The 15720-nt window shown below is 33.9% G+C and overlaps 3 protein-coding genes across 3 annotated transcripts in view; all 3 read left to right on the top strand.

Moving 5' to 3' along the window:
* The first annotated feature begins 1590 nt into the window (after positions 1-1590).
* Positions 1591-4821, top strand: LOC145328029 (methyltransferase-like protein 22). The gene is made up of 3 exons (XM_080171580.1): positions 1591-1728; positions 2467-2596; positions 3861-4821. Exons 1-3 carry the CDS (start codon positions 1637-1639, stop codon positions 4479-4481), a joined length of 843 nt encoding a protein of 280 aa, XP_080027706.1. The 5' UTR covers positions 1591-1636; the 3' UTR covers positions 4482-4821.
* Positions 4790-15182, top strand: LOC145328030 (mannose-P-dolichol utilization defect 1 protein-like). The gene is made up of 9 exons (XM_080171581.1): positions 4790-4884; positions 6241-6277; positions 6899-7018; positions 7475-7569; positions 12300-12357; positions 12701-12794; positions 13287-13456; positions 13889-13981; positions 14480-15182. Exons 1-9 carry the CDS (start codon positions 4838-4840, stop codon positions 14540-14542), a joined length of 777 nt encoding a protein of 258 aa, XP_080027707.1. The 5' UTR covers positions 4790-4837; the 3' UTR covers positions 14543-15182.
* The window catches only part of PolE1 (DNA polymerase epsilon catalytic subunit 1), a 73750-nt gene continuing 73211 nt past the window's right edge, over positions 15182-15720 (top strand). Inside the window, exon 1 of the mRNA XM_080171579.1 lies at positions 15182-15308. Within this exon, the coding sequence (XP_080027705.1) occupies positions 15231-15308 (78 nt within the window). The 5' untranslated portion in view covers positions 15182-15230. The remainder of the gene's footprint in view (positions 15309-15720) is intronic.

A 15720-nucleotide genomic window follows, 5' to 3' on the forward strand; every position in this document is an offset into this window, starting at 1 on the left:
AGAGTTTGATGAAATAGCAGAAAGCAATTTATTTCACTGGACCTTTTTTCCCCTAACTATATATAAATGATAGAGACAAAAAATTTTAATTCTTTTTTTCTCTAAAACCAGTTGTTAATAAGATCAATATTTTTGCTGCTTATTTTTTTTTAAAACTAAACACAGAAATCCATATTGAACTAAACCATAAAACTATAAAAAGATCATATAGTTTTAGTCCGTTATCCGTATGATTTGGCGGACTTTTGTTGTAGAGTTAGACTAATCCTTAAAATCAAATTATATCTAAAAAAAAACATAAAAACAAAAAGCTCTAGATTTTACGTTTTTTGACCAATAAACGGTATTTTCTTAAAATTTTCTGAAAAAAAGTAAACTATTTGCACATGAAAATATGAAAGTATTTTTAAGAATCCACTTTTTATATGAACAGCTGACTGAAAACTCCTTCCCCCCCAAGTCCTTCTCTCCTCTAAGAGGTTCCGTGGTTTCTAAAATGCGCAATTTTGACATAAATCACAGCAGAAAAGTATATTTAGTGGCCAAACTCAAAGTGTATTTGTAGGATTTTTAAGGCTGTAGAAATATTAATTGTGTAATTTTCTGCCGCGGTCTCCCAAAACTCTTCAAAACAAATATAATGAAAAGTTTATGAAGTCAAATAAATGTTAAACTACCGTGAATTTACTATTATGTTGCAAATATTTTTTGGCGAAATTTTGCGCATTTTCCAACTTGTTTAGAAATGAAGTTTGTTTATATTTTAAAGTATGATAGTTTTTAACCGTATATTAGACTAATTAAAGGTTTGATAAAAAAAAGTTATATTTTATCAAAAGTTTAATTTCTAAACTAAAACTTTCTTCTCAGATATGAAAATTAAGCATAGAGCCCTTGTTGGAATCTTAATGACCAAAGAAATAATTTTACATTTATTAATTCCAGAACTATATGACAGTTCTTGAAAGTAAAAAAAGAATAAATAATAAGTCAAAATTATTAAAATTGATTCAAACCACACGGTAGACTTTTAAAGAATAATATCCTAAAACCATTCTTAGAACGGATGTAAAAGCTTACTTCAAAGATGTAATATGGTTGGTAAGATCTTAGTATACAGACAAATAGAATAAGCCGACTACTTTTTAGGGTTAGGTAAATTTTTCGATAGAGGTTGCCAACTTTTGGACTTCATTTATTGGTCCGTTTGTTCATCCAGTAGGATGTAAGGGAATGGGAGAATTTGGGGGGGGGGGGGGGGGCTGGTTCAAGTTTCATTTTGTTAGAGTACACTAGCGGCTTTGCCCCTAGCCTCTAGGGGCTTTGCCCCATGAGGTGATTTTTTTTTTTGGGGGGGGGGGAATTTTTATTTTTTTGAGGGGTTGGGGGTGTCCTATCCCCCAAGAAAATAGCTTAAAACCACCACAGGACCAATAGGTATATACCCTGAAGAGTAGAATCCGATCGGTTCAGTGGTTACCGAGATCTTAAGAGACAGACGGATGGACGGACAGACAGAAAGACAGACATCGTTCTACTTTGTATTATAGATGATAATCTGGTGTAAGACCCAAGTAACAATAAATATATTCCATTTTATTAAAATACTTTCTTTTTCAGACAACTAAATTTCATAATGGGCATTTCTTCCGAAGTAAAAGATGATATATTTATACGGACGATTGTACCCAACATTTTTACTTCAGATTATGAAGATTCCAATAGCGATAGGGATATATCATTGCAAACTATCCTAAAATAAGTTTTGGATCTACTGCAGTTCACGGTAAAATATTGCTGGTAGCGAATATTGCTAAAAATCTATGAATTTTAAAGGCTGCTAGCTGCCAAACGTCTGAACGTACAGATCATGCCCGCACACTGTTTTAAGCGGCATAAGAAGGCCTACAAATAATCTGGAATAGCCATAAATCAATAATGCATAATTATCTCGCAGTGCAGAGAAATTCGCGAAAAAGGCCTATTTTACGCGTTTTTTCTTCCGTGAAGCTTTCCCTGTGCATCATTGGATCTTGGCTATTCCAGATTATTTGTAGGCCTTCTTATACCGCTTTAAATGGTGTGTGGGTATGATCTGTACGTTCAGCCGTTTGGCAGCTAGCAGCCTTTAAAATTCATAGATTTTTAGCAATATTCGTTACCAGCAATATTTTACCATGAACTGCAGTAGATCCTATGTTTTATTTGCCTCATATTTTACCTTATATTTACACCAAAAAAATGGATAAAATTAACATGGGTCAGTTAGGACTTACACGTAACGGTCGTACAATCAAAGAATTGTTTTCTGTTAGATGTTAGATGTATGAGTGCATGTATGCTTCACATGCTTTCCTCTTTCCCTGTAAGTTTAGGCCCCTGTAAGGCGACAGGGGCCAACAAACCTGGTCCTCTAAGGGTACAATCAAGCTACCTTTCTCCTAATCTATTGCAATGGTATATTTTCAGCGAGGAAGATTATTTAGAATCTGAATTTGAATATAAATCTAATCCTACTCTGGAAAATTACTCTGATAATAACAAAATTGTTATTCAACATCTGACTTCGACCTCCAGAGAGCTTGTTGGCTTGCAGGTAAGGTGTAGTAAGTATATATTCATTTAGATGATAGTGCCACAAAGATCCTGCCAAGACAAGGATCTGGGGCGCGAAGGGTGCCGAAAAAAATTGTCTGAAGCCTCTGCGTTGTTGCATGGCTTTTGAAAGGCCCCCTCACATAAAATAGGTAAATATAAAAATTCTTATTCTAAAACAAAAAGAAATCATTTTATTTTAAGCAATCATTCTTTATTATGCCTTTTGATATTATTTAGTTCAAATCAGGTAAATAAAATTACTTATTATAACTTGAATCATAACCTTAGTTTGTTTTAAAGTTGTTAAATCAAAAGGGATAGTTTCACGAAGTGCATTTAAAAAAAAATAGTGAACTGTAAGTTTTTTCTATTTTAAATAACGTAGTAGTGCATAATATAAAGTTATTGATTAAAATTAAGAGATTTTACCAGGGATTTTCCTTAAAAAATGAGTTTTTCATTTTTATTTTCAACTTCGTTGCGTGTTATATATGGCAAAAACTTTTTTGTCATAAATACAACTTTAGATAGCTTTTACTAGTTAATAGAACTTTAAACTTTTTATACAACAAAATACACATAACAACAAAGAATGACCAATAAAATATTCAGTATGGTACTTAGAGTAGTGATCTTTTTATATGTCTTAGTAGAATATATTAGGCATTTGATAGATATGATTGTGATAAAGAATTTTAACATTGACCTGACCAAACTTTTTTTATTTGACAATATCTAAAAGAGTTAGTGATTTGCAACATAAATTACATGAGAATGGTCTTTTTATATGTATATGTTGTATGGTTAGTTGGTATTTCCGCGTGAGATAATGTGTATATTGTAAGTAAACCAGACGGTTTTCTTTATTTTTTTAAAAAGAATCTATAGAAAACATGTCCTATAGTGAACCGGACGTTATTTTTTATGTTTTTTAAGTAACTTGTCCCAAGGGGAACCCCTGTTCAATTTTTTTATAACTCTTGTGAATTATGTGGAAAAAGATCATCTAGAATTGGTGTTTTGGCTATACATATTTGGAAAAAAATAGACCATTCTCATGTAATTTATGTGGCAAATCTCTTTAACTTTTTTCGATATTGTCAAATAAAAAAAGTTTGGTCTGGTCAATGTTAAAAATTCTTTAACATATAATCATATCTATCCAATGCCTAATATATTCTACTAAGACATATAAAAGTTCACTACTCTAAGTACCTTAACTCTTTAAATACACTTCATAGAACTATCCCTTTCCTTTTAAGGTTTGGCGTGGAGCTTTTCTTCTTGGCGACTTTATTCTCCACCATGTTCAACAATTCAAAGATAAAAATGTTGTAGAACTTGCCTCAGGGGTTGGTCTCACCTCCATAGTTGCCAGCAAAGTGGCAAAACAAGTTGTTGCCACTGATGTTAACCGTGGCAATATATTGCCATTGCTTGAGTCAAATATAAAGAAAAATTCAGCCTGTGATGAAAACAAAACATGTGATAAGGTTAAAGTTTGTGAGCTTGACTTCTTTTGGGATAACTATTCTAATGAACTATTCAAAAATCTTCAAGACAGTGATATTATTCTAGCAGCAGATGTTGTTTATATTGAGTCGGTAACAAGAAACTTTGTCAAAACCTTACGACAAATATTCCAAATAAGTTCGAAATCCAAAGTTTGTTACATAGCAATAGAAAAGCGCTGTGAGGCAAAGAAAGGAGGTGAAATAATAGCACCTATGTTTGAATTCTTTGAGAGTTGTGTCCAAGAGTTGCACAATGCTGAAATTAATGACAAGAAGGTTTTAGTTGAGCAACTCAGCATAGATTTTCCCAAATATTTTGTGTATACACGCGTCGCTGAGCTTACACTTTGGAAAATTTCTTATGGTTAATTATTTTGAATCTATTTCTTTTCTTCAGCAAGTTAAGGTTATGACTTTATTAAAGTATAGGTACCTATTGTCTTTAAACTTTTTAATTAAAACAAAAAACAACTTAACTATAGGTAATATTTTTCTAATACTTTTAAATTGTGAAATAAAACCGTTCTAGTCTTAAAAAATTAGTTTGCCTTTTTGTTTTACCTTATTCTTATCACTGTTATATTGTTTTTTTTTTAAGAATATTTTTAGCAAAAGCTTGTTATTTACTTGATCATTATGAAAATCCTACCTCATTTTTTTTTATATAGAAATGAAATTGTTCTTTATTTTTATAAAATAAAGTTTCAGATTATCTATAATCCAAAATGACTGGAAAACTTTTGGAAAAGAACGATATTATTGAGCTCATAAGGTAAGATATGAAAGTATCGCAGCTATTTTATAAACAATGGTTTGTATGTATGTACGTCCGTAATGTTCATTTACGCTAAGAAAGGTTAGAATTGTTCTATTGGTTATCAACTTGATTTTTTAACTGTGTTGATTTCAAGAAAGATTTGATTTGATTTAAAATGCCATAAATATTACCAATTATTGAGTATCCTGTATTTTAGGCAATTCTTCAATATTTTTTTCTTTAATAGTATTAATGCTATGATACCTAGTCAATATTAATTTAGGTTTACTTTTATGGATATTGTTTTGTTAATGCAACCATCTCGTAATCAATGTATAAATGGCACTTAAAATTCGAATTTCGATCTGAAATTTTGTATGAGTAAACGGCTGAGCCGTTGGCCGTTACTTTTTCAAGTTTTTGTCCGATTTAGGGAAAATAGACCTACCAATGATTACTCATGCAAAATTTCAGATCGTAATTCGAATTCTAAGTGCCATTTATATATTGATTACGAGATGTTTGCATTAACCCCCCCCCCCCCCCCCCCTCCTTTGTCATCATAGTTTAATTTAAGAAGATATAGGATTTGTTCCGTGGAGAAATATGATATGTTCAAATATTTAAAGACATTGCAATAGTAATTTGATTTAACATATTTTGTTCTTAGAGATAGGGCCAGGAAAGATAATTGAAATGCGTATCTATGGATGGACTAGTTTTATTGAAAGAAACCATAAAAATCCAGTCAGCATCGCAAATGTAACAAGGATAGTTATGGCCATAGTTAGCGAAGCAGTAACAAACTCAAAATCTATGTTTGAAATTGTAGCATATTTAGATGGATAGTATTACCTAGATATCTAATATCTCATTAACTGTATTCTTTAAGATTTTAAGTGTTAAAATATCAAGAAAGACCTTGTAAAATGCATTATCTAACTCGGACAATATGACAAATGGTTATATCCTTATACTAAAGTAACAGGATGTCTGTGTGTGTGTCTGTACCGAAGGATCTCGCTAACCGCTGAACCGCTCGGGTTCTCCTTAACAAGGTAGATTCTCATAGGTCACCTCCAACCCCCCCCCAAAAAAAAAATTACCTATTTTTTTAACTAAAATCAAAAATGAGGTGGGGGCACCCCCCCCCCCAAATTTTTTTTTTACTTTTTTAAAATTTAAAATAAGAAATTGGGTTATCAAATTCGACTCCCCCCTCCTCAAGTGCCCCTAGAGGCTCTAGGGGCGTAGCCGCTAGTTTTAAATATAGAGGAGCCTCGCCACTTAAATATTAAAGTTGTATATTTATTAGTACCATTAATATGTTTTATATCCATTAGGTAATAAATATGTTTTTTTTTTTTACAGAGATGGAGTCAAGCAATACAACCTTATGACACCGAAGGTACTTTTGAAAACATTTATTTTTATTACATAACAAGAAAACATGTTTGTTTTAAAAGATCTTTCAAATTGATTTTTAATATGCACTCGCTTTTTACTATTTTGTAATTGTTTTCATAGATGTTTTTTTACCTATCTATAATATAAAGTAGAACGATGTCTGTCTGTTTTATTTTTTGTTTGTATCGATGGATCTCGCTAACTACTGAACCGATCGGGTTGTCCTTAACGGGGTAACTTCTTATAGGTCCCGGGAAGGTCTTACTATTTTGGGGGAGGCTACCACCACCCTCCCAAGAGAAATCGCCCCCTCCCCTAAAAAGATTATAGTTTTAAAAAACTAAAATAAAAAATGGGGTTAAATGGGCGACCCCCACCCCCCCCCCCCAAAAAAAAAATATTTAAAAATTTTTTTTTTAAATCTAATTTAAAAAACATGGGTTTTGAGATTCAACTCTCCCCTCTTCAAGTGCCCCTAGAGTTCTCTAGGGGCGAAACCGCTAGTTCTTTTATAGTTTAAAAGGATTATGTTTGACTGTTCACATGAATTAAAGCGGGTCTACTTAATGATAGGTTTGTTATTGATTTAAGATCTCAGCTACTCTAAAATTATTACTTTCAGTGTTTCGAGAGCTTGGTTGTGAAGGGTGACCTTGGTAACATGGACTGTCTGACCTCTTTCATCAGCAAGGTGCTGGGACTGGGAATTGTTGTCGGCAGCAGCCTGGTTAAGCTACCTCAGGTAGAAAATTAACTCTCCTTGTATTATTCCCAGGGTTGGCATAAAAAACAAATAAAATACCAAAAAAATTCATTTTTTTATGTGTACCTTTTTCCGATAATGTTAACTCTATTTTGACTCATAAGGAGTAACATTTTCAAACAACTAATAGAAATTATAAAAAAATTTATTTTAACTACTGTATAACTGCATTTTAACTGCTTATTTTTATATATAAGTAACGGAATGTCTGTCTTTATGTACCAAAATAACTCTAACCACTGAACCGATATGGTTCTCAATTACAATCTAGCTTCTCACGGGTACGTTGAAGGTTTGGGGGAGGGTACCACCACCCTTTAAAAATAAATTGCTCATAGATAAAATACCCCCCCCCCCCCCCCCCCTAAAAAATATGATATGAATTGACAATTTCATATTTGTCAAGGAAAATTTTTATATAATCTTTTGTTGTAGGTGTTCAAGATCATGTTTGGAGGCAGCGCAGAGGGAATTAGTTTCATGTCTGTCCTGTTAGAGTTACTTGCCATCACTTTTGCTGGTCTTTACAGGTATTTATCTTTCTAGTCTCCTGTATACACATCTAAAACTTATAAAGCAACAAGGCAATTCAATAACTCACATTAGCCTCTGTCTGTACGGCTTGGGGGGAAACCTGATATAAATCAGAATATTTTTTTGTAAAAATTGCTATGACCTTTGCGCATGGAATGTATACATTGTTATGTCTGTCGGTCTGTTAGTAAGGCTTTCAGCGTTAAAGGAGGATGTGCTTAAGGACCATTTGGGCAGGGGGGGGGGGGGGTTTACTCGAGAACCCTTAGAGCTAGAGGGAGCTAATTTTGGATTTAAGCTTCTATGGGGCCAAAGTTACTTTTAAAATTATCGTTGACCCCCCACCCCCCCCCCCCCAAAATTTTTTTTTTTGGGGGGGGGGTAAAAATATTTTTTATTGCATTTCTCGCCGAATTAGGCAATTTGGAATCATTTGAGACCATGTTATTTTTTTCAAAAATTTTTCGCCTTACAAGCAACCCTGCCGGGGGACTTAGTCATTTTTTTCAAATTCTCGTTTATGAAGGTATATCTTAAATACAGTATGCTACTCTCTTAGTTTTAAAGATAATTGGATGAAATCTTTTTGATTGTGTCACTAATTACCACAAGTTTTGGTATCTTTAAAAAAAAACGGCGGCGGGACCGCCGCTCCCGCCGTCCGCCGCCGTTTTCCGCCGCCACCAAAAAAGAAATTTTTTATTGCATTTCTCGCCGAATTAGGCAATTTGGAATCATTTGAGACCATGTTATTTTTTTCAAAAATTTTTCGCCTTACAAGCAACCCTGCGGGGGGACTTAGTCATTTTTTTCAAATTCTCGTTTATGAAGGTATATCTTAAATACAATATGCTACTCTCTTAGTTTTAGAGATAATTGGATGAAATCTTTTGGGCTGGGTCACTAAGGGGGGGGGGAAGTTTGTACAGTTATAGGAAATGAAATTCAGTACTAAAGTTTGGGAGGGCCGTATGGGCTTGTTTTTAGAGTTATCAACCTAATTCTTTTTGTGAGCTCTCTTATATGACTGGATCTACACATAAAACTTTGAAAATTGAATTTTGGGACTTTCCCTCTAGGGGCTAGTGGAGCAAAAGACCCCCCCAAACACTAAAAATTTAAGTTCTGAGCTTATTTTTAGAGATATTGAGATGATTTTTTTTTCAGAAACCTTTTTTAACAAAACCAAACTAAGTAATCATTGCAGATTTCATTTTGGGACTTTCCTTCTAGGGGCTTGTGGAGCAACAGACCCCCAAAAACACTAAAAATATGCGTTCTGAGCTTATTTTTAAAGATATCAACCTGATTTTTTTTAAATAATACTTTTTTAACATAACTAGATCAACGAACCATTACTGATTTCATTTTGGGACTTTCCTTCTAGGGGCTAGTGGAGCAAAAGACCCCCCCAAACACTAAAAATTTAAGTTCTGAGCTTATTTTTAGAGATATTGAGATGATTTTTTTTTCAGAAACCTTTTTTAACATAACCAACCTAAGTAATCATTGCAGTTATAGGAAATGAAAAAAAAAAATCATCTCAATATCTCTAAAAATAAGCTCAGAACCTAAATGTTTAGTGTTTGGGGGTCTTTTGCTCCACTAGCCCCAAGAAGGGAAGTCCCAAAATGAAATCTGCAATGATTACTTAGTTTGGTTATGTTAAAAAAGGTTTCTGAAAAAAAAAATTATCTCAATATCTCTAAAAATAAGCTCAGAACTTAAATTTTTAGTGTTTTGGGGGGTCTTTTGCTCCACTAGCCCCTAGAGGGAAAGTCCCAAAATTCAATTTTCAAAGTTTTATGTGTAGATCCAGTCGTATAAGAGAGCTCACAAAAAGAATTAGGTTGATAACTCTAAAAACAAGCCCATACGGCCCTCCCAAACTGTAGTACTGAATTTCATTTCCTATAACTGCAATGATTACTTAGGTTGGTTATGTTAAAAAAGGTTTCTGAAAAAAAAATCATCTCAATATCTCTAAAAATAAGCTCAGAACTTAAATTTTTAGTGTTTGGGGGGGTCTTTTGCTCCACTAGCCCCAAGAAGGAAAGTCCCAAAATGAAATCTGCAATGATTACTTAGTTTGGTTTTGTTAAAAAAGGTTTCTGAAAAAAAAATCATCTCAATATCTCTAAAAATAAGCTCAGAACTTAAATTTTTAGTGTTTGGGGGGGTCTTTTGCTCCACTAGCCCCTAGAGGGAAAGTCCCAAAATTCAATTTTCAAAGTTTTATGTGTAGATCCAGTCATATAAGAGAGCTCACAAAAAGAATTAGGTTGATAACTCTAAAAACAAGCCCATACGGCCCTCCCAAACTTTAGTACTGAATTTCATTTCCTATAACTGCAATGATTACTTAGGTTGGTTATGTTAAAAAAGGTTTCTGAAAAAAAAATCATCTCAATATCTCTAAAAATAAGCTCAGAACCTAAATGTTTAGTGTTTGGGGGTCTTTTGCTCCACTAGCCCCAAGAAGGGAAGTCCCAAAATGAAATCTGCAATGATTACTTAGTTTGGTTATGTTAAAAAAGGTTTCTGAAAAAAAAATCATCTCAATATCTCTAAAAATAAGCTCAGAACTTAAATTTTTAGTGTTTTGGGGGGTCTTTTGCTCCACTAGCCCCTAGAGGGAAAGTCCCAAAATTCAATTTTCAAAGTTTTATGTGTAGATCCAGTCGTATAAGAGAGCTCACAAAAAGAATTAGGTTGATAACTCTAAAAACAAGCCCATACGGCCCTCCCAAACTTTAGTACTGAATTTCATTTCCTATAACTGCAATGATTACTTAGGTTGGTTATGTTAAAAAAGGTTTCTGAAAAAAAAAATCATCTCAATATCTCTAAAAATAAGCTCAGAACTTAAATTTTTAGTGTTTGGGGGGGTCTTTTGCTCCACTAGCCCCTAGAAGGAAAGTCCCAAAATGAAATCAGTAATGGTTCGTTGATCTAGTTATGTTAAAAAAGTATTATTTAAAAAAAATCAGGTTGATATCTTTAAAAATAAGCTCAGAACGCATATTTTTCGTGTTTTTGGGGGTCTGTTGCTCCACAAGCCCCTAGAAGGAAAGTCCCAAAATGAAATCTGCAATGATTACTTAGTTTGGTTTTGTTAAAAAAGGTTTCTGAAAAAAAAATCATCTCAATATCTCTAAAAATAAGCTCAGAACTTAAATTTTTAGTGTTTTGGGGGTCTTTTGCTCCACTAGCCCCTAGAGGGAAAGTCCCAAAATTCAATTTTCAAAGTTTTATGTGTAGATCCAGTCATATAAGAGAGCTCACAAAAAGAATTAGGTTGATAACTCTAAAAACAAGCCCATACGGCCCTCCCAAACTTTAGTACTGAATTTCATTTCCTATAACTGCAATGATTACTTAGGTTGGTTATGTTAAAAAAGGTTTCTGAAAAAAAAATCATCTCAATATCTCTAAAAATAAGCTCAGAACTTAAATTTTTAGTGTTTGGGGGGGTCTTTTGCTCCACTAGCCCCTAGAAGGAAAGTCCCAAAATGAAATCTGCAATGATTACTTAGTTTGGTTTTGTTAAAAAAGGTTTCTGAAAAAAAATCATCTCAATATCTCTAAAAATAAGCTCAGAACTTAAATTTTTAGTGTTTTGGGGGGTCTTTTGCTCCACTAGCCCCTAGAGGGAAAGTCCCAAAATTCAATTTTCAAAGTTTTATGTGTAGATCCAGTCATATAAGAGAGCTCACAAAAAGAATTAGGTTGATAACTCTAAAAACAAGCCCATACGGCCCTCCCAAACTTTAGTACTGAATTTCATTTCCTATAACTGTACAAACTTCCCCCTCCCTTAGTGACCCAGCCCAAAAGATTTCATCCAATTATCTCTAAAACTAAGAGAGTAGCATATTGTATTTAAGATATACCTTCATAAACGAGAATTTGAAAAAAATGACTAAGTCCCCCCGCAGGGTTGCTTGTAAGGCGAAAAATTTTTGAAAAAAATAACATGGTCTCAAATGATTCCAAATTGCCTAATTCGGCGAGAAATGCAATAAAAAATTTCTTTTTTGGTGGCGGCGGAAAACGGCGGCGGACAGCGGGAGTGGCGGTCCCGCCGCCGTTTTTTTTTAAAGATACCAAAACTTGGGGTAATTAGTGACACAATCAAAAAGATTTCATCCAATTATCTTTAAAACTAAGAGAGTAGCATACTGTATTTAAGATATACCTTCATAAACGAGAATTTGAAAAAAATGACCAAGTCCCCCCGCAGGGTTGCTTGTAAGGCGAAAAATTTTTGAAAAAAATAACATGGTCTCAAATGATTCCAAATTGCCTAATTCGGCGAGAAATGCAATAAAAAAATTTTTTACCCCCCCCCAAAAAATTTTTTTTTTTGGGGGGGGTGGGGGGTCAACGATAATTTTAAAAGTAACTTTGGCCCCATAGAAGCTTAAAACCAAAATTAGCTCCCTCTAGCTCTAAGGGTTCTCGAGTAAACCCCCCCCCCCCTGCCCAAATGGTCCTTAAGCACATCCTCCTTTTAGGGGTTAACATAATTAGCTTGACTTCTATTAAAGCTATAAAGCTGATATTTTTAGTGAAGATTACGTTAATTTTTGAACACCTATTTTTTATATTTACTTAATATTTTGCGAAATGGTTTTATATCTGTGTTTCGCTGCTTATGGATGTTCTTGTTTTTTTTCTTTATCTTAAAAATTGTCGCGTGTTTCTGATTTATTTTTTACTTCAGTTATGCCATGAAGTTTCCCTTCTCGGCCTACGGTGAATCAGTTTTCCTTGCTGCCCAGGTATGTTTCATAATTATAGATTAGCTACTCTGTAATTAGGATATTTCTGTACGTACGTCGCACATACTCCCATCAGAGTGTATTTGAGAGGATTGATATAGCTCACATTAAACAACTACAGCTTTCAAATCCTTTTGCATTTTTATTTACTAAATGAGATACCTACCTAAAAAATTAAAAATTAAAAGATTAGGTATTTGATTTGCAAAAAACATACCTACATCTCTCTTTAGATATTAATTTAGTAAGGCGAATTTTTAAAGAGATAGGTACATTGATTTTAGTTAGAACATGAAATGTAACATCTAAAAGTATTAGATCTAATCGTTCTATCCTGTTATAGACTTCCCTGATTGCTATGATGGTTCTATGGTTTTCAACTGGAAAATTGGCCTCCATTGTTTTTCTGGCTGTTTATGGCGCTGGTGTCTTCCTAGGTAGGCTAACCCTATTTAAAAGTAACAGGATGTTTGTCTGTTTGTGAATGTGTTTGTACTTAAAGATCTCGCCAAGCACTGGACTGATATAACTCTCCTTTACAAGTTACATATGGGTGATTTTTGATTAATTTTGGGGCAAGTTCCACAACACTCCGGTCCCAAGACGTGAATAAGAACATTCCCTGACATGGTTGTATCTTTTCCCTTTACAGGAGAATACTATAATCAACAAGGGAGGAAGGGGACTTTGGGCTGTTTATTACACTAGTACCCAAAGTTTTATAATATCTTTTTCTTATTCGTTGGCTTAACCACTTTGATTGAATTTGATTGGTTGGTTCATTAAATTGAGTGTCCACTAATATACTAATGTACCACTAATGTAGGGATAATTTTGTGTATCATTGGGGATGTACATAAATTTATCGGCCATTGTCTTATCCCTTTAGATCCCTGATAGTCAACACAATATCTATCTATCTACCGTAGGTCTTGATCCCAAGCTGTGCCCTGTGGAAGTATTATGGTACGGACAAGCCATCAACATCCCCATGATTGTTGTGGGCAAGTTTATGCAGATTTGGGCCAACTTTAGCAACGGCCACACCGGTCAGCTGTCTGCCATCACAACCTTCCTGTTGGCCCTCGGGGCCATTGCTAGGAATGCATTTGCGCAATTTATGTCTCCTGTTTAAAAATAAAATATATAATGAAAACCCAGTGAAAAGGGAATAAGATTCTGACGAACAATTTCTCCCTTTCTTACCCACCCCTCTTTAGATACATAAAAAACAAGTTATACTCAAACCTTACTCTACAAGGTTTTGTGATTTTTCGTCCACATTTTAATAGAATTGATTGTTAGAATAGCTAGGCCTGATCAAAACCTAACATGCCTTTTTTTTATGAAGATTATAAAAGAGACAAGCAAAGATATAATCAAGTTAATTTTCTTATCACCAAAATTGTGTTTTTAATTCTTATCTATGCAAGGAGGATTTATTTCATTATTTTCTTACAAATAGAAGTGGCCACTTAGTTGATACATTAGCTGCGTTACTGAAATAACACAAATGTTTTTTATTGGCTACAGGATTTTCACTAGCATCAAGGAGACTGGAGACCAAACCATTATTGCCACATATATTGTGTCAAGCACTGTCAATTGTATCATTGCCCTGCAGGTTGGTTTTAGTTCTCATTTTAGAAAAAGTATCTGCCAAAGTGATAGGATGTATGTGTGTCGGTCTAAATGTTATTTTGCGTATCTTTGCCTTTTTTCTTGGGATTAAAAATCTTTTCAGCTTGTAAGTTTCATAGAAAAAAAGAGGAAATAGGGTAAAGGGTATGGATGGGATATCATTATTTTAGCCAGCTACAAGTGTCACTTTATCAGTGAGTACATGATAATCTGGTGAAGGATCCATGTTAGGGTTGGGCCGGATACTTTTTTGGCTGGATACCCGGCTGATTTATAATGCCGGATATCCGGTTCTGGCCGGATATCTGGCCAACGTTCGATATCCGGCAAATTACCGGATATCCGGCGTCTAAAATCAGCTGGATATCCTGTAACCGGATAATTTTAATATCCGGCCGGATATTGAAAATGGCCGAATAAGCGGCCCAACCGGATATCCGGCCCAACCCTAATCCATGTAACAATAAATTCATTGTTTCAGGTGATGTGGTACTGGTCCGCGACCAACAAGGCTCTGGCCAAAAAGAAGACCAAGAAAGAGTAGACAATCAATTTATCCAATCCATTATGCATCCTTGGTCAGGGGAATACTTACAAAAATGAATATAAATACATCAGACAATGTTTTAAACAATATTTTTTACATTTTTGTCTGTCGTGTTCTACTATTTGTTTTTACCCCTGTCTGCTAAGGCCTGCTAGGTCGGGCTCGAACCTAATAATTAATTTTTACCAAATAGGTATACTTATTTTTAATTTCTTTTAAATGTTAAAATCTTTGTTTTATCCTCAAATTATCTTGTTTTAGTTGTTAGAAATAATCATTTTGGCTGTAATAAGAAACATTTTTACCATTGCTCAATTTGTTGTTGACAAAAATTACTGTTGATTTTTTTTATGAGATTAATAGTGACAAAGAGCTTTTATAAAATCATCATTAATGTTATTTATTGCTGTTATATATGGAAAAAGAAACTGGTTATTTATTATTTTATATTTTTCTACTCTATAGTTATTTATAGTTACATTTTTAGAAAAGGTCATGTTCACGGTAGAATAAAAATTATTAACATCACATAAAACCTTATTTGAGAAGGATATCTTAGAGAGAGAAAAAACTACCATTAAACATAACCTTATTTTAGCTGCATTTTTATCAAAATAAATAAAATGATTATTTTCAGCATTTTAATGATTTTATCTGTTTTATGATAAAAACTTGACACAAAAAAATGGCGTGGCGAAATAAAAGAGGCGGCGGGAATATGCCCCAGAATACCGGAAGATATGTGTCGGAAAAATCGAATCAGGTTTGTATTTTTTCAATAGCGAATCTACTTTATAATTCAAACTAGCGGCTAGAAGTTTGATGTTCTTGGTGTTCACCCCCCAAGAAAATAGTTATAAACCTTACCGGGACCTATGAGAAGCTACCCTGTAAAGGAGAACCCGATCGGTTCAGCGGTAGCGAGATCCTTCGCTTCAAACAAACAAACAGACAGACAGACATCGTTCTACTTTGTATTATAGATTGTCCATCTGTCCTTCCGTCGGTAAGAACCTGTAGCTTATTACCATTCACGCGAAATGTTACTTTGTTATTATGTTTGTTTTCTAGACATATTTTTACGTTTTGTGCTTTGCTACTTTTGGATGTTGTCATACTTGTTTCTTGATTGATCCCTCTCAAGTAGGGACTTTTGATTCTCAAAATTAATGATC

The sequence above is a fragment of the Acartia tonsa genome, chromosome 9 (genome assembly GCF_053477335.1).
Source record: "Acartia tonsa isolate MP-2025a chromosome 9, ASM5347733v1, whole genome shotgun sequence".
In the NCBI taxonomy this organism is placed as follows: domain Eukaryota; kingdom Metazoa; phylum Arthropoda; class Copepoda; order Calanoida; family Acartiidae; genus Acartia; species Acartia tonsa.